Raw genomic sequence first — 26,591 nt, forward strand, 5'->3', positions numbered from 1 at the left:
GGCACTTTCAGTCTGGGCTCAGTTTGCCCGTCCCTACTTAAAGCAGTAATTCTAGCACTATTGGTACTGATACTATAAAGGCTATTAAATGTCTTCCTTGACACCATGTGGAGCACCTCTTCCATTTTTGAAGGAAAGAATTATGCATGGTCATCTTCATGCTGTTAATAGCATGTTTAACTTGTTGTCATCTGGTTAGTTTGTCATGGTGAAACCATGTAAGAGCCAAACTTGTAAATGGAGTTTCTCTGAGTCCTGGTGAAGAGTTTGAGCATTGTGCTGAGAAAGCAGGTCCAGACAACAAGGGAAAGCCTGTGGGGTACATCCAGTAAGGGTAACACGCTTGTCTGGGCCATGTTGGAACTATGAGGATAACTTTGGCCCTGTGTGTTCATATCTTCTGTATCATGCATGGTATTGATGGAATAAGAGGAAACGCATAGAAGTTGTGCCTTATTTAGGGGTGTTAAATTTAGTTTAATCAAGTAATCGACTAGTCAATAAGCACGGGAGCTGCACTGGTATTAGTTCCTAGCCCCATCAGCTAACTCTGCTGTGGCTCAGCCTTTTAAATATATTAAGAGCTGGCAAGACTGATGCACAGCGCTGGGGACTCGGCGCAAGCCAAGACAGCTGATTGCCGGCTTGCGCCAGTTCCCCCGCTACATTTTTGCTTTTTAAATTGGAGTGCTGGTTTTGGGGAGCCAAGGCAGACTCCATTAACATCACTTTTAAGCAAATACACCTGTCTTTAGTTCTAGGGCAGATCCGACAGAGTCTCACATCATTGAGAGGAAAGACAACAAAAGCAGTTCACATGGAGATCACTAACTGGCATGGACCTGCAGCAGTTAGCATATGATTTAAAGCCATGGGAGCAGGGCATGTCCTGTCCCCAGGCTAGTTCCTAAAGCGGACTATCTACTTGTACAGCTAACAAACAGAAGGAAACTATTTACATTTGAAAGAAAAACTATTCACACCAGCAGAACAATGTCCCGAATGGCAAAGAGGATCTGAGGGAGGGAGCTCCACTTGTGGTGGGTGGGGGCGGTGCTGGAGCTGGTCTACCTACTTTGAATGGACATAAACAACACTCAAGAAGAAGAACTGGAAGGCTCACTTGCTATGTGTGGCATCAAAAGCACCACAAGATGCCTCTGTCTTCTGCCAAGGATAGCTAAGAAAGAACTGGAAAACTCAGGCTGTGCACATACTACATATGCATCAGTGGCACCACAAGACACCTACTGCACATGCACAAACCACAGAGATGCTGCTATCGTAAATCTCCAATCAACCTGAAATGGAGCACCCACAGGGACAGCATTTAAAGAAGACAAGTTAGTTCTCAATATAAATAAGGCTAAAGTCTCTGGTTGTATTACATTAGGCCAAGGGGAATTCTGCAATTGTTGCATTTGGAGTCATAGAAAATTGCAGAATTCCCCCATGACCGAGGTCACTGTCTGCATTCTTAAAACACAGAATTCATATTTGTAGTGTTAAAAAAATAATATACTTTTGATTTAAATAAGCAAAACACTTTTTATGAGTTCACGTAAAATACTATAATGGAAAAAAATCCTTCAATGTGGATTACTATTAACGTTCTTATCCACATTTCACTTAAATGTAAAATAAAATGAAATCTTAGACAATTAAGCTGTTACTTGACTGATGAAGAAAAACCCTCAAGTACCTTAGCAACACCAAATTTTAATCTACTAGTAGCCTATGTTCTGCAAAGAAATAATAAAATATGTTTAAAAGATTAAATATACTCTGATCATTAAAATTACTTTCTGGTGTAAGACTTACGTTTATGCTTTCAGTAATTTCCAAAGTAACCAAGTTTAATGGACAACTCAAGAGTAAAACCTGGCTCAAAAGGTTGCAAAGTAAATATGAGTTTACATTAAGGGCCTCTAACAATACATGCACTGCACAGCACAGCATGACCCCTTTACACTGTGTTCCCTACCTAACCAAAGGCTTCTTCGATTATTGCCAGCAGAACACAATTACACAGTGAGTGGCTGTTACTGTTATAATAAATAGATCAATACAACAGTGAACTTATTGTTAATGGAAGGTGAATTATACCTTCATTAGATTCTGGAATGATTTCTGAAGAACTCTCCTTTTGAAAAACTGCCTCTGGTTGTGATGATGCCCATTCTGTGCCACTCACCTGCAACAGGAAAGGGAAGTTACTAAATAAAAACGTACACAATATAAAATTCATTCAGTAAAATACAATTAGCATCTGCACTGACTAAGGCAGGCAGTGACTGATCTTGGCATTTTGGGGTAACTGTTGGATTGGATTTCTACCATTTACGTTTAAAAATTGTCTCAATTAGTAATGATCTTTTCCTTGTTAAATGGGTACAACCATATGATACTGGGAAAGCAACTTAAACATAGTGTCTCAGTTCTCCGTCCATAAAATGTCATTATACTTCTCTAGATCTAGATCAATATACTTCTCTGAGATTTAGCATGTCAATGAAGCCTTACTAATACCATAATAATTTAAAGTACAGGAAGTCCCCGAGTTACGTGGATCCAACTTATGTCGGATCCCTACATACGAACGGGGCTTTTATCGCCACAGAGGACGCGTCCTCCGCGTCTTTGCTCCGCGTCTCCCTAGTCTGCTGGGGGGCCCCCCCCAGCAGACCAGGGAGACGCGGAGCGGCTTTTCTCGCCGCGGAGGATGCGGGCGGCGGGACCGCGGCGCGTCTGGACAGTCCCGCCGCCCGCATCCTCCGCGGCGAGAAAAGCCTGGTCTTCTGGGGGGAAGGGCACGCTAGCTGCGCCCGTCCCCCCCCCCCCCCCCCCAAGCATACCAGGGAGACGTGGGCGGCGGGACCGCCGAGAGGCGCCACGGTCCCGCTGCCCACGTCCTCCGCGGCTTTGCTCTGCGTCTTCCTGTAGCAGCTCTGCCTCGGGCTTCCTGTAGTCAGCCACTGGTCAGTTTCAACAGCGGCTGAATCTGGACGCCAGTTCCGACTTACATACAAATTCAACTGAAGTACAAACCTACAGTCCCTATCTTGTACGTAACCCAGGGACTTCCTGTATTAATTCAAAGAATTGTTTTCCATTGAAACTGCTCCAAGAACAGTACTGCCTTATTGCTTACTGCTGAAATTTGCCTCTCCTTAAACGCCCCCCAAAATTATACCCTCTTGTCATTTCCATCGTGTTTATTCAGATAATAAGCACCTGAGGGTAGACTTTTTATTTGCCTATAAAGCAATGTGCATGCAATTATAGTATGACATTAATAAACTGATGAGGAATAAGCATTTTGCATAGCAAGTGCCAGTTTGTCAATATAAAACCACAGAAATGTAGGATTGGAATACACCTCTATGGGTCACTTAGTTCATTCCCCTGTACTAATCAGTTCATAAATATCTCCAATGATGGAAATTTCACAACCTCACTAGGTAATTTTTTCCAGTGCTTAACTACCCTTATAGTTAGGAATTATTTCCTAATGTCTAACCTAAATCTCCTTTGCTGAAGTTTATGCCTATTGCTTCTTGTCCTGTCCTCGGTGGATAAGGATAACTTATCAGCCTCCTCTTAACAACAAGCTTCTATGTATTGGAAATCTGCTATCACATCCCCATTCAGTCTTCTCTTCTCTGGACAAGAAAAAAAATCCCCTACCATTTTTCCTCGTTTGTCATGTTGTCTAAATCTTTAATCATTCTTGTTAATCTCCTCTGAACTTTCTTCAAATTTGTCTTCTAAAGATCAAATAAGTATTTGAGATTCTGTTTTTTCAGGAAAATGTGAACTTAAATATTTGCTAAGAGCTACTAATCCCTTATTGATTTACCATAAATTTAATCTATTATAATGTTTTCATCTCATCTGACATATTTACCGACTAAGAGAACAGCATCTAAGGAACAAAATAAATAGGAAATAAGCTTCAACTCAAACTGTTGTCAGACTAGCATCCCTCCTGTAAAATAAATTTTATTTCAGAGATTCATGTCTAACTATCACAAAGCATACATTTAACAACACTGAGACAACAAGCACTTGAAAAGAGTAATGTAAGAAATATGTACAGCATATTCTATACCTTCAGAGAAGCATGGGATGCAAAAAAATCCTCCTCTTTGTGTTGGGGTGATCCAGGCAGAATTCCACAGCCATCTAGCCACAACTAAAATAAAACATCTTATGATTAGAGCTCCAGCTTCCACCGGATGTTACACAAATATATTTAACATTTCTTCCAAATATAGGACAAAAACTATTAATTGAGACTTAAATTGATCTTAGACATACTGACAACACCAGAATCATGACATAGCCTTTTATCCTAAAGGTCACAAATTTAATATTTCACATTGTCTGTTGTCTCTCACCAATAACTGTGCAAGACTGGTTCCCTTTCCCCACCCATGTTATTTGAAGCAGAAGTGTTCTGAACTGCTTTAACAGAAACAAGAATTGAAAAAAATAGCTCTAAGTGTTGTAGTGCTTTCAAAACCTCAGATGTGTCTACATTGCACTGTAGGTCGAAATAAGATATGCAATTTGAGCTACGCAAATTGTGTATCTTACTTCGATGTTATTTGGAAATAGCTTATTTCGAAATTTGGCATGGTCTACACAGCACTTACTTTGAAATAAGTCACTCTACTGAAACGTCCCCTACTCCTTGTGGAATGAGGATTACAGGGATGTCGGAAAAGCGAGCCTGTTATATTTCAAAATAATGGGTGTGTTCAAAAGACGCAGAATAGCTATTTCGGGATACCTCTAGTATTCCGAAATAGCACTGCAATTTAGACATAGCCCTAAAGTGCTAACTATAACTTAATGAAAACATAGCATATGATTGAGATTATCTAACTATACTTTGAACCAAAACAATACAACTTTCTCAACATGACTTAACCCTACTTTGAAAGAACCCTCCCACTAACCCAAGAATAAAAGGGTGTCAAAATTTCGATCATATTTAGGGCCTGCTTATGCAAGTACTAATATTTAACTTCCCAATGACTGCAAAAGGAGGCAGAAGGCTTTCAGCATATTGCAGGACTTTGCAAGTCAGGACTTTAATTCTTTGCCTGCACTCTAAGACAATTGATAAATAAGTCATTTGTCATGGCACTCTCAATTATGTGGACTAAAAAACTAAAACTAGCAGTCTATTCCATAAATATCACAGAATAATAAGCTGGTAATAAATGTACTTCTACCATAGCTTGAGTAGGATTTGACCCAGTGATGCTGAAAAAGTAAGTCCCCATGTCATTGCAAAACCCAGAAGTATTTTAAAGTAGACATTTCATAATCCTTGATGACCATCCCTTTCTGTACTATTTTCACCTGCTCTATTAACAGAGAGGTTCAACTTCAGAAGCAAAATACACACATTTTACTGTTTACAAAAAAAGAGAGACTTTTTCCATTAAAGTTATATAAATTAATAAATGAGCTACTCCATAACAATAATGATTATAATTAAATAATAAAAATTACCTCTTTTGGATGTAAAGTTTTTTCTAGCATTCATAATCATCACAGTAGTACTTATCTGATTAACCCAAAACTGAGTGACAATATTAGCTCAAACTTGACATTCTTAGCATTCACCCCCACAAGAAACAGAATTAGTTTCAGTACATTTCCTTGCCTCGCAGTTTCGCTGTAATCTGTATTTACTTAGCTACAAAAGCAGACAAATACCACTCTTTACATTACATTTTGTCCACTGCTTAGAGATCTAAAATTACTTTGGAGCCAGGAAAGCAATCATTTTATATTAAAGCAAATTATCCAATATATTACTTACATCAGTACCATGTTTTCTTGTTGCTTGTGTTGCAAGATATTTAATCTTTTCCCTGTAAAGTTGTGCACCACGACTATTATACTTGGCATTGGTGTCATTTGTTATGCATCCATGTTGTTGGAAAAATGCAGACTGTAAAAATAAACAAAAACATGTTTAATTCTATGTCTTATAATATGCATGTGTAGGGTAGAATGAGGTAATTTTAAATTGGATGCCAAATTTTCTTTTAAAAATTATTAAAAGTATTTTTTTCATCTTTTATTGGACAAACTTCTGTTTAGAAGGGAAACAACAGAGGCTGATCCAATAAAAGATATTAGCTCACCTCAATTTGAGTCTCTAGTATTCCTGAGACTGACACATTTACAACACTACATATAAAAATACTTAGACCAAAGGAACAAATTATAAGCAAGCAATCATTACTTGTCTCTTTCACTGCCAAATGATAATCAAAACATGGAATTACTGACACGCTATTCATGAGCCTCTCTTGGGGGATTTGACTCCTAATATTTAAGATATACAATTTATAAAATCCTTAGGGGACACCATAATTAAAAACCAAGCAAAATAATCTGAATTAACAACCTCAGCTATGTTATTATTAAAGAAAGGAAGGAACAGAAAAATATTAAAAACAAAACAACCTATATAATCAGAGATTATAACTGAAATAACCACCTTTCACTATGCCTCTCTGTTTTAGCACTTAATGGCCACGTGTGGGATATTCTTCATTTAGTAAATTAAGATCTATGTATATTGTTTCTCAAAATTATTCTGAATCCAGTCTTAGTATCATAGATACTTAAAGCTATTTACATATGGACATAATATGTTTAAAGAGGTGAATTTTGTGTAGTTTTGATTAAGAGCCAATCCTAATTAAATCCTATGAAACCAAAAGAAATATTGAAATTTGTTACTCAGTTACTTTAAGCACCTATCTTGAGACAGGCTAATTTCAAATATTAAGAATCTCAAATCCAACTAAATTCTACTATTTCTCTGTTTACTAATGTTAGGCCAATCCTCTTCTCTAGGCTACATGATCTAAGCATTACGTGATTAACAGGTGAAAATGTTAGTATCTTACATCACAACATCATTTCCATATCCTAATAAAATAAATGCAAGAGTTTGAAATCTAATCTCTTCACAGCATCTTTGTTAACTTCTTCTCACCAATCCATGTTAAAGTCTTGTATAGATTTTCCTTAGGTATGGTTTCTTCTTAAGTCTTTTCTGTTCTTAGCTTTCTTTAGTAACTTGCTTGTAAATATGGACAGGATGACTTGTGGAATATTTGCTTTTTAAACAGGATAACAGTATGTGAAAGATTGGGGGGTGGGCTGCTCACATCATGGTTTTATATCCTTTCCTTCTTATTTTAATGAAATTATGGGAAGACATCTTTCCCGTGTGTTTCGATCCAGAGTTGGTTGCTGTCATTCTTTCACTGGCTCGGTACTTTCCTGATTTGTCCTTAGGAGCATCTTCAATTTACGATGTAGTTTGTTAATAAATGCAATTCTTTCTTGACACTATCTCTTTTGTTTTAGGGGCAGGAGGATCTCAACATCTTAGATTTTGGAGTTTTAAATCATCCTTTTCAATCTATTCTCTGGTGCTATCCCTTCAAATTTGAGTTCAACAGAAAATAAAATGCTTTCAAAGAGTCCAAACATTTCTGTTATTTATATAAAAGCTATTGTTTCAAAATACAGGTGACCCTCGACCTCCCGCATTTACGGTCACCCTGCTCTGGGAGCTGCCTACCGCCCAGAGCAGCCCCCAGCTGGCCGGCTCAGGGTGCCGTTTGTGCCGCGGGGCCACCTACTGCCCCCAGCCAGCTCATGGCACCATTTGCACTGCAGGGCTGCCTACCACCTGGCGCAGCCCCCCGCCAGCTGGCTCAGGGTGCTGTTCATGCCGTGGGTCTGCCTACCACCTGGCGCAGCCTCCGGCCGGCTGGCTCACAACACCATTTGCTGAATCGCGGCGATGCCTACCGCCCAGTGCAGCCCCCAGCGCTGCTTACCGCCCAGCACAGCCTCCTGGCCCCAGGAGACAAAGCGGGCCAGGAACGGAACCCCAGTTCTTAAAATTGCCCCTATGGGCAATAAGGGTTCATGTTACAATGGCCCAACTTACGATGGTTCTCCAGGAACCAGTTAGGTTGTAAGTGTGGGGGGGGGTCGCCTGTAATCTTTTAAAATTAATCATTATTTACATAAAGTCTTTCTAAGAGTTATTTAAACAAGTTGTTGATTCTTCATTACAATTTTTGGAAAAATAGTTGTTCTTGTAGGAATTAGGGATGTAAACAAATAATTGGCTACCCGAGAAGCATATACCTCTATCAGAGAGAGGCAGCAAGGGGGGACGGAGCAAGAGCCGGTGCTGGGGGGAGAGAGCTTAAAAACCTGAAACCCCAGCACTGTCTCTGCAGGGGGGCAGAGGAGGCAGAGGCTAGTGTGGGGACTGGGCAAAAGCTGGGAGTCAGCTGATTCCTGGCTTGCGCCTGTCCCCTTGGCTATACCTCTGCCTTTAAAATGTATTAAGAGTTTGGCTCTTACTACATTTAAAAGGCAGAGTGGCAGCGAGGTTAACTCCTGGGGCCTAGAGCTAGCCCCACTGAGGCTCTGCAGTTTCCCCCCTTATCAACTAATCAAGTAGTCTATAGAAATTCCATCAACTACTCGATTGAGTAAATGCAATTTAGCATCCCTACTAGGAATTACTTGAGCATTAATTCATTCCCTATTAATATAAACATTCTATTCCTAAATATTTCTTAAATTAGTAATTAGTTTAGTAAAATCATTAGATTATATGTTGCTATACAAAGTATTTTACCATTTATAGCAATGATATTAAGAAACTACATTAAATACTGACATATTTGCAAGTACTTTAACTAAACAAAACAATTTGCTTTTGCAACATTCAAAAAAATAAGCATATGCCTGGTCTATACTACACAGCTAGCTCAATGTAAGCTTTCCTTATGTCAACCTCAACATGTCTTCGTCTGCACTGCCAGGTCTTTTTCGCTTGATATCTCAACTTAATTATTCCATGTCCGAAAGAGGCAATGTAGTGACAGAGGAGGCATGGTATTGTTTACATTGACTCAACTGGCCTCCAGCAGGTGTCCCACAATGCTACACTGTGATTGCTTTAATCACTGTTCTCAACTGGTGCCAACCAGGAACTTCTGAATTTCCATTTCCTGTTTGTTCTTCAGAGAGAACCGGCTTGCCCAGTTGAACATGCTGACTGCAAGCTGGAGTAGGCAGGAGGCAGTGGATGCTCTGGGTCTGCGAGGAGAAGAGGCTATACATGTACTGTCCTGAGCCCATAATACAAATGTAGACATATATGAGCGGCACCACATGAAAGTCAAAGAACTGCAGCAGCAAACCATAAGACAACTGAAGCCAACAGTCCCTCTGGTGCAGCACTACAGATATGCCATTTTTACACAGATGGATGCATGCTATTTACAGTGGCAACCCTAAGAGCAGCATAGTAGCAAGTTTCAGACAGGTAACTGTCTTAGCCTGTTTCAGCAAAAATGAGGAGTCCCATGGACCATAAAGACTAACAAATTTATTTGAACATAAGCTTTCATCAGATGGAGCCCACTTCATCAGATGCATGAAGTAGAAACTTCAGTTTGGCAGTGATATAGACAAAGATGGGAGTGCTACATTACTATGCAGAGGACCAGTGTTAATGAAGACAAGCCAGTCAGGATGGATGCTGCTCACTCCCAACAGTTAATATTAAGGTGAGAATATCAAAAGAGTAGAAAATTACTTTTCATAGTAAGCTAGCCATTCCCAGTCTCTATTTAGATGCAGTCTGAAACTGTCAAGTGTTCATATGAATTCCAGGACAGTCTTCTTTTGCAGTTTTTTTGCTCAAATAATGCAACTTTCAGGTCTGTTACTGTGTGTCTAGGAAGGTTAAAATGCTCTCCTATTGGTTTTTGAATGTTACTGTGCTTGATGTCTGATTTGTGTCCATTTATTCCTTTGTGTAGAGCAGTAGTCACCAACCAGCAGATCGGGATCTACTGGTAGATCTTGGAGCCTCTGACAGGTGATACTGACTGGTTTGGCCAGGAAGCTATTAAGCGCTGGTACTTCAGTTGCCCCTTCACCCCCTGTCATTCTGCTCCTACCCTCTGCCTTGGAGCTGCCGCCCCGGGAACCTCTTACTTGCTGTGCAGGAGGTGGGAGGAAGAAGAGGAGGGAACACTGATGTCAGGGTGTCCCTCCTTCCCCCATTTCTGTACCCTATCTACATACAGAGAGAAGGGGATGGCGGGAGCTTGGCAATGCAAATCTCTGTCACTCTTATACACTGTGTGTGTGTGTGTCTGTCATTCTCACAAATATACACTGTCCTTCACTCATCTCCCGACCCAACACATACGTGGGGGCTTGTTGTTACTTCTTTTATTGCTTGCAAAGTGGTTACTTTTGGTTTTGACTGGTCTGTGCATTTCATCATTTTCATTTCTTTCTTATGCTTAAATGTAATTCCTTGAGTAGTGAGTTCTAGAATGCCTAACCTGTCATGGCTGGAATAATTATCCCTATGGGAACTGCTGCTCTTGGAAGTGGGTGGCATGTCCCTGCAGCCCCTGAGAAAGCCAGAGCAAGCAGTCTCCACATGCTGTCCTTGCCTGCAGGCGCCACTCCTGCAGCTCCCATTGATCAATAACAGGAAACCGTGGCTGGTAGAAGCTGTGGGCTCAGTGCCTGTAGATGAGGAGCAGTAGATGGCGCCACTGCTGTACACGCCAGCTGCTTTCAGGAGTGATGCAGATCCCAGGCAAGAGTAAGCCTGCCTTAACCCTACTGCTCCACCACCTGGAAGCAGTCTCAGTTAAACAGTGCCCACCCAGATCCCACTTCCTGAACCCGTCAGCACTTTGAAAAAACTGGCCATTTATTTAGGTCTCTATATACACAGTTACGACTGTGACATTTGAAAATCTTACATACAAGAGAATAGCCTTACTATTGTGAGAGGAACCACTTCAGAAGAGTATACTGATTTTGTAACTATATTATATATTTCAAGGGAACTAATCACTGTAGATAGCCAAGGTTCAAGCTTAAAGTGTAGCTACAGTAAAGAAATAGTAAAAATTAACAATATTGCTAAACAGAGAATTAGTAAAAAAAAACAAATAAACTTATGAAATACTTAATGCAATTTAACAGAATTAGAGTACAGATATTACAGAAACTAAGTTACTTAGAAAATGTGAAGTAGTTCATTAGCTATGGTATCACAAGTTTCAGACAGTAGCTCATATTGGATCATTAATTTATACCTCCCTGGAACCAACTGAAGAACTCATGGGTTTGTATATTAAATGAAAAAATACAAATTATGAAAAAATAATTTTTCCCATCACCACATCTGCTGTTCACTGAACTTTTAAAAACTGAGCTTTAGCCAACAACAAGAAAAGGACATAGAAGCAAAGTAAAACTAAACAATTATTTTGGGTATTTGCCATTACTTTAAAAAAAAACCTGCTCTTTTTTTTTTTTTAAAACTTTTGATTGTCTTAAAATATTAGGATTAAAAAAAACCCAACAAATATCATTTCATGCTATCTATCACTTGTGTAATCTTGAACACAACTGATTCTTCCCTTCACTAAGGCCAAAACATATGGAGAATTCAAAATAACTTATTGCATTTTGCTATAATGTATTGACTTTATGCCTCAGAAGTCTGTGCAAATTTCTTGAAGCAGCACATACACTGTAATGAACCCATTTTTATATTAACTAGTTTCTAGAGATGTTAAATTTTGAGTAATTGACTAATCGACCGGGCACCTACACCTTTGAAGTGTACACTTCAAAGGCAAAAGCACTGCAGGGAGCACAGAGCCAGTGAGGCAGTGCCCCACTGGCCCAGGACTCCTAATGGTATTCCAAAGCAGCAGCTGACCTTGGGCTCCGTGTGGTGATGCCATTTTGAAATGCCGTGGGGAGCCCAGCCTCAGGCTGCAAGTGACGTTTCAAAGCACCAGCACCGCATGAAGCCTGGAGTCAGCTGGGGACTCCCCCAATGACCTTGAGCCCCCCGTGGCGCTGCCACTTTGAAATGTCGCAGGAAGCCAAGCGTCAGGCTCCACATGGTGTTTCAAAGCAGCAGCGTCTCATGGAACCAAGGGTCACAGAGGGAGTCCCCAGCTGATCCCAGGCTCCATACAGTGCTGCCGCTTTGAAATGCCACATGCAGGTGGTCCCAGGCTCCATGCGGTATTTCAAAGCGGCAGCGTCATATGGAGCCCGGGATATGGCCCCAGACTCTGTGAGGCGCTGCTGCTTTGAAGTACCCCCTCTTCTTCTTCCACCTTGCTGCCTCTTTCTGATAGTGGTGGCAAGGAAGGAGGGGGGGAAGCAGGGGCACGACTAGTCAACTAGCCTGTCAATTATCCAAGAAGCATTTGATTATTGGATAGTTGACTAGTCGTTCACATACCTAGTTTCTACCCAACAGGATATATAAAGTTTTAGGAGTGTAGCAGTTAATACATTATTATAACCTGAAATACTCAAACACACAAATATTACAAAGTGTTGTGGAGTTAAGTTCTCCATCCCTGAATTCTTAACTAACACTTAAAATAGCAATGAAGCTAAGTGTAATACTGTTAAAACATGAAAAGCAAATACCTTGAAATTAGAAAAACATTTCTAAGATATACTTACAGCATTTGCATTTCCTCCTACTTGCATACATCTCAACTGAAACCAAGACCAGTTGGAATCTAATTCTGTAGATCTAAACAGAAGAAACATGTTAAGTACTGTTTTCCAAAAGAATATTAAAGACATCTTTTAAAAGTTGTTTTCAGAAAAACTAGTAGCTTGTAATAAATCATAATTCAAACCTTGTACTACTGTGCACAAAACCCCTACATAAGGGCATGTATACACTATAAACTTAAATCAACTTAAATTAACATACAGCCATCGCGGTTCTCCTTTTATTTACCACAGCTTTTAATGTCCACGCTACCCTCCTTCTGTCGGTGATGCACATCCTCACCAGGAGAATTTGCATCAACTTAAGAGAGGAAGCGGAGTTATTATGTTGGTCCAGTACAAGGGGTCTCCAATCAGTGGCATGCAAGCAAACTGTGAGTGGCACACGCAGTCCATGGCTCAAGCTCAGCTGCTCTCCACACTCCCATCAGCCCCACACAGTGGGGAATTTGTGCTGCTGATCCAGCCTGGTAGTTACCATGCAGCCACGAGGTGCAAAAAACAAGCTCCAATTCCTGTGCACTGGGCCCTTTAAAATGTCCTAAGCAGCTGCCCTCAGTTGAGACATGGTGTCTGGCCAGTTGCTGGAAGTACCGATGCTGAGAATGCTCAAGCCATGCTCCTCATCCCCTCTGCCCCCACGAGAGTCCCCAGAACTTGTTTACGGCAGTTCTGTGAATGACTCGCATGCGCAACAGGCTGCTCCTGATGCCCTTTCCCCTCGCGCCAGTACTCACTGTGCATGTGAGAGAAGGGAGGTGATATTGGGTAGCCTGCTTGGAGCTTCAGTGCGTGGAGGGAGAAGGGGAGGCTACTGTCTCCCCTGGGGCTGCGCAGGCGATGTGCTCGTCCCAGGGTGCAGGGAGCTCCCCTGCGTCATCACTGATTCCACCCCCCACCCTGCACTCAGCCCATGGTGCAGGAGTGGAGTGGAGCGAATGACACCAGGGACATGGGTGGGAGCACCTGGCTCCAGAGCTGACCCTTGTTACGTGTGAGGTGTCCGCACCCTGCTCGTGGAGTGAGGCAGAGCAAGCGACTCCATGCACTGTTCCCCCAGCATGGAGCCACTTCCTCTGCCTCTCTCTGCAAGCCCATCTGGCAGGAAAGGTCAGCACTATCTTCATCAACCCCCAACCCTGCTGAGGAAACAGCAGTGCAGTGACCTGCCAATGAAAGCAATGGGGGTGCAAAGACAAGTAAGCATCCCCCCCATTCCAGACCCTTGCACCCCAAGTCCCCACACCTCCCCTCCCCAAGACCCCACAACTCCAGCTTGCTCCTATACCCTGGCAGGAAGATGAGGGCTCCATGGAACAGACCCTCCACAGGACCCTGCCCCCAGCAGGGATGGACACCCCAGAGTTACACACCCACCCACACCTTTCCCATTTCCCTGAACTCCCCAAGCCACCCTGACCCCAGCCCTTAATGGTGATCCAGCATCGTGACCTCCACAAGATTGGAGCTAGTGCTGGCTTCCTGCGAGGGGGAAGCCCCTGGATGCCGTACCACATCTAGCTTCTGGGGAAGCAAATGCGCTGCTCTTCTCCTCCCCACAGGAAAAGCTGGAGCAGAGCCCAGGGCAGGAGACCAAGTGGGATGCGTGGTGGAGAGAGCCCCTTCCCACCTTCTGGGAGAGCGGCGTGGCCCAGAGCAGGAAAGTTAAATCTTGGCACACCACTTCGGAAAGGTTGTTGATACCTAGTCTAGAATGTAATAATGTGTAGGCATAGAGATCCTGTACTGCTTTACTGAGGACAAAGTTAAAGGGTCTAGTTTAATTCTTCAGTACAGTCCCAAGAGTCAAAGTACCTTCCTGGTTGTTGATAAAACTTATACATAGCCTTAGTTAAGCCAAGGTTAGCAAAGAATTTCTAAGGTCTAGTCTGGAAAAAAAAATTTAATAGTATTGCTGGACCTGCCAATTCCCCCAATGTAAGATTCAGTTTACACAGGCAAAAGAGAGCACTAGCTAGCATAGTTTATACCAGTTCCCTAAATAAAATAAGCCATGCCAGAAAAAGAACTTTTTTTCTCCTGTAATTTCATCTGCACAGACTTTAGCTGTCACAAACATACTGTTTAATTATTTTTTTTTAAAATCACACTACTAACCACATATCAGCAAAAATTTGAAGTGTAGGCCTAGGCTACCTGAATAGGTCAGGCTAATCAAGCTTCTGCCTGGATTTAAAGTTTGTCCAATTACAAAAGTCAATCAAGAAAATGAAAACTGAAGGTAATATGTTGGAGGTCATGGAACAATAAAACTCCCTTTCCAAATATTTACCTTTGTGCCTATGTATGTCAAAATGTTACAGTCTCAATCTCATTCCTATAATGATAATCACTAAGTTTTCATGAAGATTCCTTCAACATTCCAAGTCAGGGAAAATGACACCTAGTATCAATTTTCCTCATTTTTTCAGGAGAAGCAAGTATCTTCTCACCTGCTACCACACATTTCACTATTCCAGGTTTAAAGAACAGAGGCATACATACCTTTTAAACATTTCTGATGCATGCAACCATGAAAAAATACTCAGTATATTGTAACACAAAGCTAAAGATGGCAAAAAATCTTTAAGCAATGCTACAGCTCAAAACTGATATGGAAAAGCCATTAAGATGAGAGTATTAAGTTAAGTTTCATGCCTGTTTAAATCTTCATCTTCTGCAAGAAAGTTGGACAAAGCTGCCAAAAAAGGACTTAATTATGTTTGTACCGCAGTTAGTGCAATGTGCATAACAGGAACTCTACTGAGACCCTCTCCTCTTGGACCTCCCTGGTCCGGCATCCTCAGGACCCGACTAGTCCCAAATGAAGGGATCTGCCAGACCAAGGGGGAGATCCCCTATCATTGGTCTCCCAGCCCCCCACCCCTTCCTACTGCCGACTGCTTCCGGCCCATGCCTGGCCCTCTTGCCCTTAGGTTCGGGACCCGCTGGGCTCCAGCGCCAGTTCCCCTGCCACTGGCTCTGCTGCCCCACTGCCACCAGAGCTGGAGCTCCATGGCCTGCCATGGGGCTTCCAGCTGAGTCACTGGTTCCCCTAGCTGCACTCCCAACCTCTGATTTAGGGAGGTACAACCTGTATATAGGTCCCAACATACAGATAACATTCAGCCATCACTATCATAGATGGATATGAACAAGTAAACATGAAAAGCTCATTCCCTCATTAATAAGTATCCACAATAAAAGCCTCTGAAGAGCTACGTAATATGACAAATATTGAAAACAAATCTTACGACTTACTTAGCAAAGAATCATGTTACTACTTACCGAATGAAACTCAAGTGAACACCAAGTGATCGATGGGTCCCTGAGCAATCAATACAAAGAAAAACACCATATGTTATGCTTGCCCAGCTAGGGTTTTTGGCTCCACAGTCAAAACACACCTAGAAAAGATAAAGTAACAAATGAAATTGGACATAATCAATTCCCACCAAAAAGATACTCTTCTAATTATTAATATACGTAGTGCTTAGCATTTTAAAATTAATTAATCTTCACGACACGTTGACTAGCTCATTTTATATTATCCCTATTTCGTGGATGTCTCACACACACACCTTGGCACTGTGCAGCCATGTATGCACTGTCCAGAGGAGAGAGCAGTGCACTACAGTGGGATAGTGTGGGTTTTATCATAGTGTTCAATTTCTGCAGGGAAGTGTTCGCAGCCACTGCCCTGCGTCTACTTTGTTTCCTCTCTCCTGCCTCAGTCCATGCTGCCTTGTAGAGTGTGAGGCTACATTAACAGCAATATGTTAACCCTTAAGGGCACTGCCAAGAGGTAGTTAATCATTTCGCAACAAGACATTCCCTGGGAAATATTACACTACTAAGCAGGTGGGGCCCATCGTTGACCAGGCAAAGTCATTTTGCAAAGATTACACATATATATTTAATTTCTTAAATTTTCTATAATAGATTTTCTTATTAATGTGCTTGCAAAAGGGAAGTAAAAGAACAGTTTTAAATTTGCAGGATTTCAACTTAAAACATTATTCATTTTATTGAATCATTACCATACACAGTAAATTTGAGTCAGAAACTCATAAAGCTTCCATTGCGCTTTCCATAACTAATTCGAACTGTTTTGTGATTTGTAACAATAAAAATTTTCTTTGTACTAATATGACAGTTGAATAGGTGACTCGATTTTAATTTTGTTTTATGAGATCTAATCATAAGTGATGACTTTTTGCAATGAAAAACAAAACTAATTATATAAAAACTTTTCACCCGGCATATTCCAGTGTAAAAAGTAGTGGAATCAGCTAATTTAAGTGGCAGGATTGTTTATGCAAAATTTGGTATCTGTAGCTAATCAGGAAGTAGGACTATTTTGCATAAGCAAATCTATAAACTCTTCAAAATATATAATAGATGACTCCACCACTTTAACCAAGCTTCACAATCATCATTGAAGTGTACAGTACTAAATCGTTTAAAATTATTTAAAAAACATATACTGTCTTGTCTGCTGAAAAAAACTGCCCCGTTCCTCCCCATTTACATTAATTCTTATGGGGAAACTGAATTTGCTTAACATTGTTTAGCTTAAAGTAGCATTTTTAAGTAATATAACTACAAAGGTAAGTGAAGTGTTACTGTATAGGGAGCATTCTCCCCAATGTACATCAAAACCCAGTTCACTGTGGCTTCTATTTGGGAATAGAACCAGAGGACCTGTTGTTCCAATGATTTTCTGGTTGTCCAAAACACAGGACTGAGCAGGCAGAAGTGTTAACAGCCACTCTCTTGCATGATGCAAGGGTTCCTTTTCCTTGTGTTCTCCAGGGAGAATACCCTGCATCCAGCCAAATTACCAAAGATTTGAGCCTATGAATCCATTTTCAGGATTTGTGTGGAAAAGCAAGTTCAATTCAATATTTCAGCTTTCTTGTGTGTCAGTAATCCTGATTTTATTTTTTTGGTGGCTATGGGAAAGTGAGACCTCACACTGAACATGGTTTCTCCCTCTGTAACAAGCTTAAAATTGAGGTTCAAAAATTATGGGGGGATGTTATAGATATCAGTGGGAAAAATTCTACACAGAAAATCAGAAGGACTATGGGATACAGTGTCCTTTGCATCAGATCTGCAAATGCAGATGCTCCTTCAGCTTCAGGAATATATAAACAGCTGGTTAATAACACCCACCAACAGATTCAGCATAATACCTCACACTAGATATGTTAGCAACTAGTCGGTTAACCATTTAACCAATAAGCAGTTGCTTATAGGTTAACAGTCCCAGTTAACTGTACCAACTCCCTCAACCCCCCACTCTGTATTTAAAACTGAGAATGGAAGGCTGGCTCAATCCTGGCCCAACAATCCGAGTTTTAAATGAAAAACACAAGGGGAGCCCCACCTGCCACCCTGCACTGCAGCCTCTGTATCAGAGGCAGCAGCACAGGGCAGCAGCAAGCTCATGCCACCACTGACAGGGGCTACTGCTGCAGATCTGTGCCATACCATAGTCCCAGACTTACCACGGACAGAGGCTGTTCCATGGGATGCCGGAGTAGCCTCTGTTTGTGGGAAGCTTGGGCCCCCCCGCACAAACAGAGGCTGCTGCCACAACACACTGCTACCTCTGATATGGAGGAAATAACATGGAGTGGCAGGGGGATCCCCAGGAGTGGGGTTAGCAACACACTGGCTACCAGGAACACTCCCAGAGGGAGCATTTTAGTAACCATTAGGAATTGCTGCGGCTACACAATTGCCAAAATAAACCATTTCTAACACCCCTATTTCACACTTCAGCATTGCCCGGTCTTCCAACAGAGTTTACAATAACACCACCTTGAATGACCTGTCTCCCAGACAGAAGAACGTTATAAGAACTGTGAAGGGAAAGAGAGGGAGAGGAGAAACAGGTGTGCACAAAGAGCTCATTGCAAGGAAGGAATAATTCAGCAGTCTGACAAGGATGAAACAAGGGTACACAGAGCCTGTGGAATGGGCACGAAGAGGAAATGGGGAGGAGGAGCATTTAGAAGCCCTTAGCATAGTGAGAATGGGGGGACAATGGTATGGAGGGAGGGGATCCTGGGGAAACACAGAGCTCCTGGTATGGAAGGGAAGAAGGAGAATGTGGAGGAACACGCACAGAGTACTTAGCATAGGGGGAATATGGAAGCACAAAAAGCCCTAAGCATTGTAGAGGGGCGGGGATGGAAGATAATGACTGGGTGAATGAGACATGGGGAAAACAGAGCCCCAGGTACGGTGGGGAAGGCAGTAATGAGACTCTGTCTTTGGGGGAAGATGGGCTGCAGGGAGTCCATGAAACAGGGGGATGGGAGGGCTTGCAGCACAAGAATAGAAAAAAGAAAAAGCCCCTGATGTGTGTAATGATCTCAGCCTACAGAATCATAGAATACTAGGACTGGAAGGGACCTCGAGAGGTCATCGAGTCCAGTCCCCTGCCCTCATGGCAGGACCAAATACTGTCTAGACCAGTGGTGGGCAACCTTTTTTTTCAACTGAGCCAAATCTCGCCAAAACCACGATTGAAATTTATTTTGAGAGCCACATTTTTAAACCCGAAAATACATAGGATGGTACACTGTTTTTAGTTTCAATAAGTTTTTATTGAGAATATTCTGCATGCAAGTATGCCTTTTCACCACTCTTGGGTATGTCTACATAAAAAAAGTATGCTTAACTCAAGGGTAGCTAATTTAGGACAAAACAGTGAAGATACAGCAACACAGCATTTAACTCTTATTAGTATACTGTTAAAGTCTATAGGGCAGCCTCAGATGAGCTAGCACTGCTAACCCAAGTTTAAAGCTAAATTGCTGTGCTTTAGTGAGCATGAGTTAAAACCCTTTTCCTCAGCAGTGAACTGTTCTCTTCTGATTCCCCTACATCTCTAATCCTCCATCAATAGGTCTTTCTGAAAATCCTCATCCCCACTCCATCTTTCTGTGGAAGTTGTATAGGGCTCTTCATCTATACCTTATAGCCAAGTAAACTAAATTGCAAAGAAGTTCAACTACCATCTCTATGCTGCCAGCTCAGTATTTCAGATCAGTCTCCCTCTGTCCAAATTCACATCTCAAGCTTGAAATTCCTAACTATAAGGTCACAGAAAGCAAATAAAACCTTAAAATGTTCAGGCTACAGTTACACATCACAAAGCAGCACAAAAGGAACAACCCCCTCCCAGCAGGTCAGTTTTAAATAAACAAAGCTTCCCCAGCAGTATCTGCAATCCAAACATGAGGAAGTGCATTAACTCACTGGAACAATTACAGAAAGGCTACAATAAAAAAAATCAAATCCTGCAACCCAATCGCCCTATTTTCATTGTTCAATTGCAAGAAGTGAGTAACCTCAAGGGTGAAGACTGCACTGGATTTTTAGAGAGCTTCCAGTTTCCAGAATCCCGGCTGTTCTTGTTAACACTTCTTAGAGGTATCTGTGTGTTGTCGGGTCTCTGGCTATCATGATAAGGGACCTTCTGCACTGAGTATCTTTGCACAGGCCCCTCCGAGTGATTACGATAAGAAAGAACTAGTATTTTACAGACTGTTTAATTCACACAGAAAGAAACTTCTTCTCTCATTTCAGACCAAGCAAAAATTCAGAATGAAGCATCGCTAAAATCCACCCCTCTACTCTCCCGGGCCGTTTATCTGCCCAGGAGTGTTTTACACAGGTTCAAACTAAATGCTCCAAAATGCTTAGCATAACGTTCAAAGCGCAACAGCAGCACAGGCCAGCCAGGGTGGGGGTCTCAGCTGAGAAAAGGCTCCGCAACAAAACAAATGAGCTGTGAAGCAAGGAGTGAGACCCGCGAGCAAAGGCAGCCTGCCCCAAGAGACTGGGGTCCCAGCACCAGAGACAGGCAGCTCCGTGTAGAGACCCCAACGCCACCACCCCCCGACCATACAATGCAGACACCCCGACTTCCCGCAACGAAAAGAAGTGTCTGATCTGCCCCTCCTCCACGCGTCCGCACTGTCCTTTCCCGCACCCCGCCCTTCCTGCCACTTCCCCGTCTGCCCTCTCCGTCCCCGCCCGCCTCACTGACCCGCCCCGTCCTCTACCCCTTCCCAGTGCCCCTGTCTCGTCCACTCCCCCGCCCCGCTGTGTGTCCGGCCGGGCGCCGTGCTGCCCCGGGCGCCACCCCCCCACTGCCCTTGCCCCCTCCTTTCTCCCCACCCTTCCCACTGCCCCTGCCCCCTCCATTCTCCCCCTCCGCACCTGCCCCCTCCATTCCCCACCCGCCCCACTGCCCCTGCCTCCTCCTTTCTCCCCCTCCGCCCCTGCTCCTGCCCCCTCCATTCCCCCCCCCCGCCCCACTGCCCTCCTTTCCCCGCCCCTGCCCCCTCCTTCTCCCCCCGCCCCATCTTCCCCTCCGTCCCACGGTTCCTCCACCTGCCACTCTGCCCGGGCGGCGCCCCCCCGTCCCCGCCTCTAGCCCCCTTCCTTTACCCCCCCCCCCCACTATCTCTATACCCTCCTATTCCCGCCCCCCCCCCCGTCTCACTGCCCCCCGGCCCGGCACTCACACGAAGCAGCGCTGAGCAGCAGGAGGTGCCGAGAAACACCACCCGGCCCCCTTCCCAGGTGAGGCCCCGCCCCCGGAGCCCCATTGGATCCCGGCCCACGCCCACCCGCCCCCTGCGGCCCCGCCCCACTCCAAATGCGGTTTGAATTGCGGTTTGGTCTAGTAACTAGACTTTTGGGGCGGCCGCCCGAGAGGAGGGAGGGGAGCGGGCGCCCGGCACACAGAAGAGCCGCATTAAAGAGTGTAAAGAGCCGCATGTGGCTCGCGAGCCGCGGCTTGCCGACCACTGGTCTAGACCATCCCTGATAGACATTTATCTAACCCACTCTTAAATATCTTCAGAGATAGGGATTCCACAACCTCCCTGGGCAATTTATTCCAGTGTTTGACCACCCTGACAGTTGGGAACTTTCTTCTAATGTCCAACCTAAACCTCCCTTGCTGCAGTTTAAGCCCATTGCTTCTTGTTCTATCCTCAGAGGCCAAGATGAACAAGTTTTCTCCCTCCTCCTTACGACACCCTTTTAGATATCTGAAAACTGCTATCATGTCCCCCCTCAATCTTCTCTTTTTTAAACTAAACAAATCCAGTTCCTTCAGCCTTCCCTCATAGGTCATGTTCTCTAGACCTTTAATCATTCTCGTTGCTCTTCTCTGGACCCTCTCCAATTTTTCCACATCTTTCTTGAAATGCGGTGCCCAGAACTGGCCACAATATTCCAACTGAGGCCTAACCAGCGCAGAGTAGAGCGGAAGAATGACTTCTCCTGTCTTGCTCACAACACACCTGTTAATACATCTCAGAATCATGTTTGCTTTCTTTGCAACAGCATCACACTGCTGACTCATATTTAACTTGTGGTCCACTATAACCCCTAGATCCCTTTCTGCCGTACTCCTTCCCAGACCATCACTTCCCAATCTGTATGTGTGAAACTGATTGTTCCTTCCTAAGTGGAGCACTTTGCATTTCTCTTTATTAAACTTCATCCTGTGAAGTGATGAAGTATGCAACCAGTGTTCCCTCTAAACTGCAGGGCAGCACAGCTTCACAGGAGATTAATCAGCCCCACCCAGTCAGCTCCTTGCATGGAGCCCTGAACCTCTGACTTGTTGGGACTGATTAATCACCTGTGAAGCTGTGCTTCCTCGCAGGTTAGAGCATGGATTCTCAAACTGGGGGGCATGCCCCCAGGGGAGGGGGTGAAGAAATTCCAGGGGGGGTGTGAGGCAACCCAGCCACACACACACCCGTCAATCCCTCCCCAAGTTTTGCTGCTATTTTTTTGGGAGGGGGGCGTGAGGGTTTCTCAAAAATCAAAAAGGGGGAATGATGCCAAAAAGTTTGGGAACCACTGGTTTAGAGGGAACACTGTATATAACCCTCTAGCTCTTCCACCACCACTGTAAAACAACACTTACAGCAGGGGTGGCCAACCTGCGGCTCACGAGCCATATGTGGCTCTTCTCCCCCAAAAGTGCAGCTCACAAAGCTGATCCTGCCTACCCCCTCCATGGTCCCTGCCTCCCTGTGTGCTCACTGGGGGGGGAGGATTCAAAATGGTACCCAAGATGACGTCCATCAACAGGAAATGATATGGCCAAAAAAGCCTACGCTTGTTTCTTAAAGGGGCAGCCCCCCCCCTTTTTTTTTTTGGTTTGACAATTCTGATGCAGCTCTTCACATTTTTTCCGCCGCTGTGTTGGCTCTCTTTGTTAAATGGGTTGGCCACCCCTGATTTACAGCAAACAGATTAGGGATATGAGAGACCAGTCAACTATCCAATAAGCAGAAGCTTTTCGGACAGTCAACTAGCGATGTGACTAGTCGCTCTCCCTACCCCACCTGCCAGCTGCCTCTATCAGAGAGAAGCAGCAAGGGTTGGGAACAGGAGCCAGTGCTGGGGTGAGCCCATTGGGGCTCTTGCATATTTCACAGGCTCAGGCACCACAAGTAGTGCAGGGCCAGAGGGGTCCCCCGCTGGTCCCATGCTCCCTGTGGGGCTTCTGCTTTTAAAACATAAAACCCCCACTGGGACTCTTGTACATTTCTGGACTTCCCCGCTGGCCCCACACTCCCTGTGGCTCCTCAGCCTTTGAAATGGAGCTCTTGTACATTCAAAAGCAGAAGCCCAGCAGGGAGAGGGGGCTTCCTTATAGGCTAATCAAATAGTCGATGGAAATCCCATTGACTATTTGATTAGTTAATTAATCTAAATTCAACATCCCTAAAACAGATTAAGTGCTACTTAAAAATCAGATCAATCTAGCTACGTTGTTCAGAATGCTGAAAAATTTTACACCAAATGCCAACATTGTGGAAGCAACTAACTAGACAGAGGAATTCTTCCGGAAACCTAGCTACTGCTTCTCAAAGAAATTAATTAACTACAACAATGTAAAAATTCCTACTCTAGCTGTAGGAACTGTCTATTCTACAGCACTAAGCAGCAAAGATGAATCACTAGGGTGATTCTGCTGCAGTGCAGACATATCCTTAATTATGCAATGTTATTTCAAAAAATGTTACTATCAACATGGATTCATTGCCTTTCTAATCGTATGTAATTAGAATATAAAATTTCAAATATTAGCCTGCCTCTTGAAACCGGTTATTTCCAGACATTTTCTTGTAAAATCCCCTGTGTCAGCACCCCCAATTCCTTCTAACTGAAGGAATAGAAAATACAACAATACAACTCAGGGACTGAAATTAATAAAACCAACCTGGTCTTGTTTCTAAACACAAGGAAGCAGAACAGACTTGCAGCTTTATTCTGAGTTCTCGATTCTAACAATTTACCCCACTAACAATAGGGGAAAATATCTGAATGTCAGTAAATAGTTAGGTTTAAACAAATAAGTGTTGAACTTTTTAAACATAGTAAGTAGTCCAAAATATTCTTTTCTATGTGATTTATAAACATGTTTGCTTATAGCTTTCTTGATTGCTTCATCTTGTAAATGTGATTGCCACAGTACAATGAAGTTCAGTCTCTTTGCTGGTACAGGGTAGGAATGTGAACAGGTAACCAGTTACCCGGTAAAGCATCACCCTTAATGGGTGATGCTTACCAGGTAACAGTTAACCATTACTTGGGAGCAGCCCCCCATCTGCAACCTGCCATGAGTGGAAGGCTGCTCCAGACCTGCAGAGCTGCTAGCTTCCAGTCCATGATGGCTTGCAGTTGGCAGAGGGGTTGGGAGGAGTTGGCCAGCAGCTCTCCTCTATTGCTGCTGCCAGCCCATGCGCACTGGGAGCCCACAGCCTGGAGCAGTCCCTGCCTGCGGAATGGGGGCCACTCTAGCCTGGTTGTGGTGGGTGGGAGGAGTAGCTCCAGCCCAGTAGGCCGGAATTTCCCCCTGCCCCAAATCTACTTTTATTGAATCTGTTAAGTTAACATTTAATTGGTCAACTAATTAAACAGGATTTTACATTTCTAATGCCAGGAATGAATTGGCTATTTTATTGTGTCCTCTGAAAATTCACAGTATGAAATAATGCATAATTTGTAAGTCATTGGTTATACAGAAACCATGTGTACTACTTTGTGAAGTCTACTGTTTTGTAGCCATTACATCTTACGTCCTAAGCGTAACATTGCATCTTATGTTGTTGCAGCAGTAGAATCATTCACCTCATTAAAACCATATTCACATTTCTTTTACTTGTCTGACTTTTTTTTTTTTATATATAAAGTGCTCCTCAACTTATTTGAACTATGACAGGAAATTAAAACAAATTTCCATTGTAACTAGTATTTCTGAACTAGTTTATGAAATCACTTCCACCTAAAAACAGAGCAGGGTATACTTTACACTGTTTTAGGTGTACACAATGATCAACACCAGCAAGGAAAGCAGAGGCCTGATTCCAAATTCTAGCAGGCAATTAGAGGGAAAAAAATCCATTTTCAGTTATTTTATTTCAAATCTTGTTTGTAATAATGTTTTACAAAATCAGTGTAATAGAAAGCTTTTTAAACAAAGCTTTTCTGTTCATCTTAACAGACATTTTTGAAAAACCAAGTGTCACATAATCAGTGTATTTGCACTAGAAAACAGGTAACTCAGATAAATTCTTGTGTCTTGCAATATGCATGTATTAAACCCGGACTTACATAGTATTAACTCCGTATATATACATATATACCACTACTAGATATGGAAATACACTAAATGTAGTCCTAAAAAATTTTGGTGGGTGCAACACTTAAGGATTTGAGCAGATTAATTGAATTCAACACTGACCTCTCTGAATACTTCTTTAGAAATATTCATTTTAAAACAATACACAACTTATATATCAAACTACATACTGTTTTCATAAATCATCTTTTGGACTGTTACTTACAAAACTTTTGTCTTCTTCAAATACAGGCAATTAATTATTCTGATCTTTTAGTTTAGCATCAAAAATGAATACAAAATAAAGATACCCCATGTCCTGAAAAACTTGAGTAAAAGATTAGTTATACCCTAATTTATAGGGCTGAACAGTGACACAAAAGTTGACACAAACACCAGCTGTGTTTATGTCTTTATAATTTTTGAAGGGTCAATTAAGTTAAATACTTAGCTGAAAGGATTATTTTATTATACAATGTTTTAAGTAAATGAGACATAGGTCTACACTGGAGATCTTACAGCAGCACAGCTGTACCAGTGCAGCTGCACTGCTGTAAGATCTCTCACTTATCTGTGCCAACAGGATAAAGCTTGCCCTATAACACATTTAAACCCAAGGAGTGGCAGGCAGTAGCTATTAGCACTAAGTACACTGCCATTTATGATGTCAAAACTTATGTCATTCATGGAACTTTTTTCACATCCCTGATTAAATTATGACAATATAGGTGGTAGAGTAGGCATGACCTCCCCCCCCCTTCTTCTCTGTTTTAGAACTGAATAAGATGCAATGTATGTCTACCCTGCAAAGTTCACTTGAGTTAAGGACACTTGAGATACTCCTCTTGCTTAGCCTATCTTGAATAATTGAAAAGCTTCAGAGGGGTAGCCGAGTTAGTCTATAAAGGATAAATTTAAAAAACAAAGAGTCTGGTAGCACTTTAAAGACTAACAAAACATGCAGAGGGTATCATTAGCTTGAAGAAGTGGGTTGTGCCCACGAAAGCTCATGATACCATCTACATGTTTTGTTAGTCTTTAAAGCGCTACTAGGCTATTTGTTGTTTTTTAAGACTTCTACAGGGATATTTCTAAAAGCTCTTTGCACCAGAATAAACTGAGCCACTCTATGAATTAGTTCCCCATAGATTGGATATGAACTTGTTTATCCTTTCGGGGAATATGGAGGAATTGAGGGCAGGTATTGGAAGACTAGCTGCATATGAATGGAGCTAGTCTGCATCCACATGACAGAATG

General features: G+C 42.7%; 1 protein-coding gene across 2 annotated transcripts in view; it reads right to left on the minus strand.

The window, feature by feature from the left end:
* ARFGAP3 (ARF GTPase activating protein 3) overlaps positions 1-26,591 on the minus strand; it is a 71,018-nt gene that overhangs the window by 40,762 nt on the left and 3,665 nt on the right. For both annotated transcript variants that reach the window (XM_075899255.2, XM_075899250.2), the window contains exons 2-6: positions 15,946-16,064; positions 12,601-12,673; positions 5,840-5,971; positions 4,112-4,195; positions 2,107-2,194 (exon numbers count right to left, since the gene is read on the minus strand). In XM_075899255.2, coding sequence (XP_075755370.2) covers positions 2,107-2,194; positions 4,112-4,195; positions 5,840-5,971; positions 12,601-12,673; positions 15,946-16,064 — 496 coding nt within the window. The remainder of the gene's footprint in view (positions 1-2,106; positions 2,195-4,111; positions 4,196-5,839; positions 5,972-12,600; positions 12,674-15,945; positions 16,065-26,591) is intronic.

The sequence above is a fragment of the Pelodiscus sinensis genome, chromosome 1 (genome assembly GCF_052426305.1).
Source record: "Pelodiscus sinensis isolate ZL-2025 chromosome 1, ASM5242630v1, whole genome shotgun sequence".
In the NCBI taxonomy this organism is placed as follows: domain Eukaryota; kingdom Metazoa; phylum Chordata; order Testudines; family Trionychidae; genus Pelodiscus; species Pelodiscus sinensis.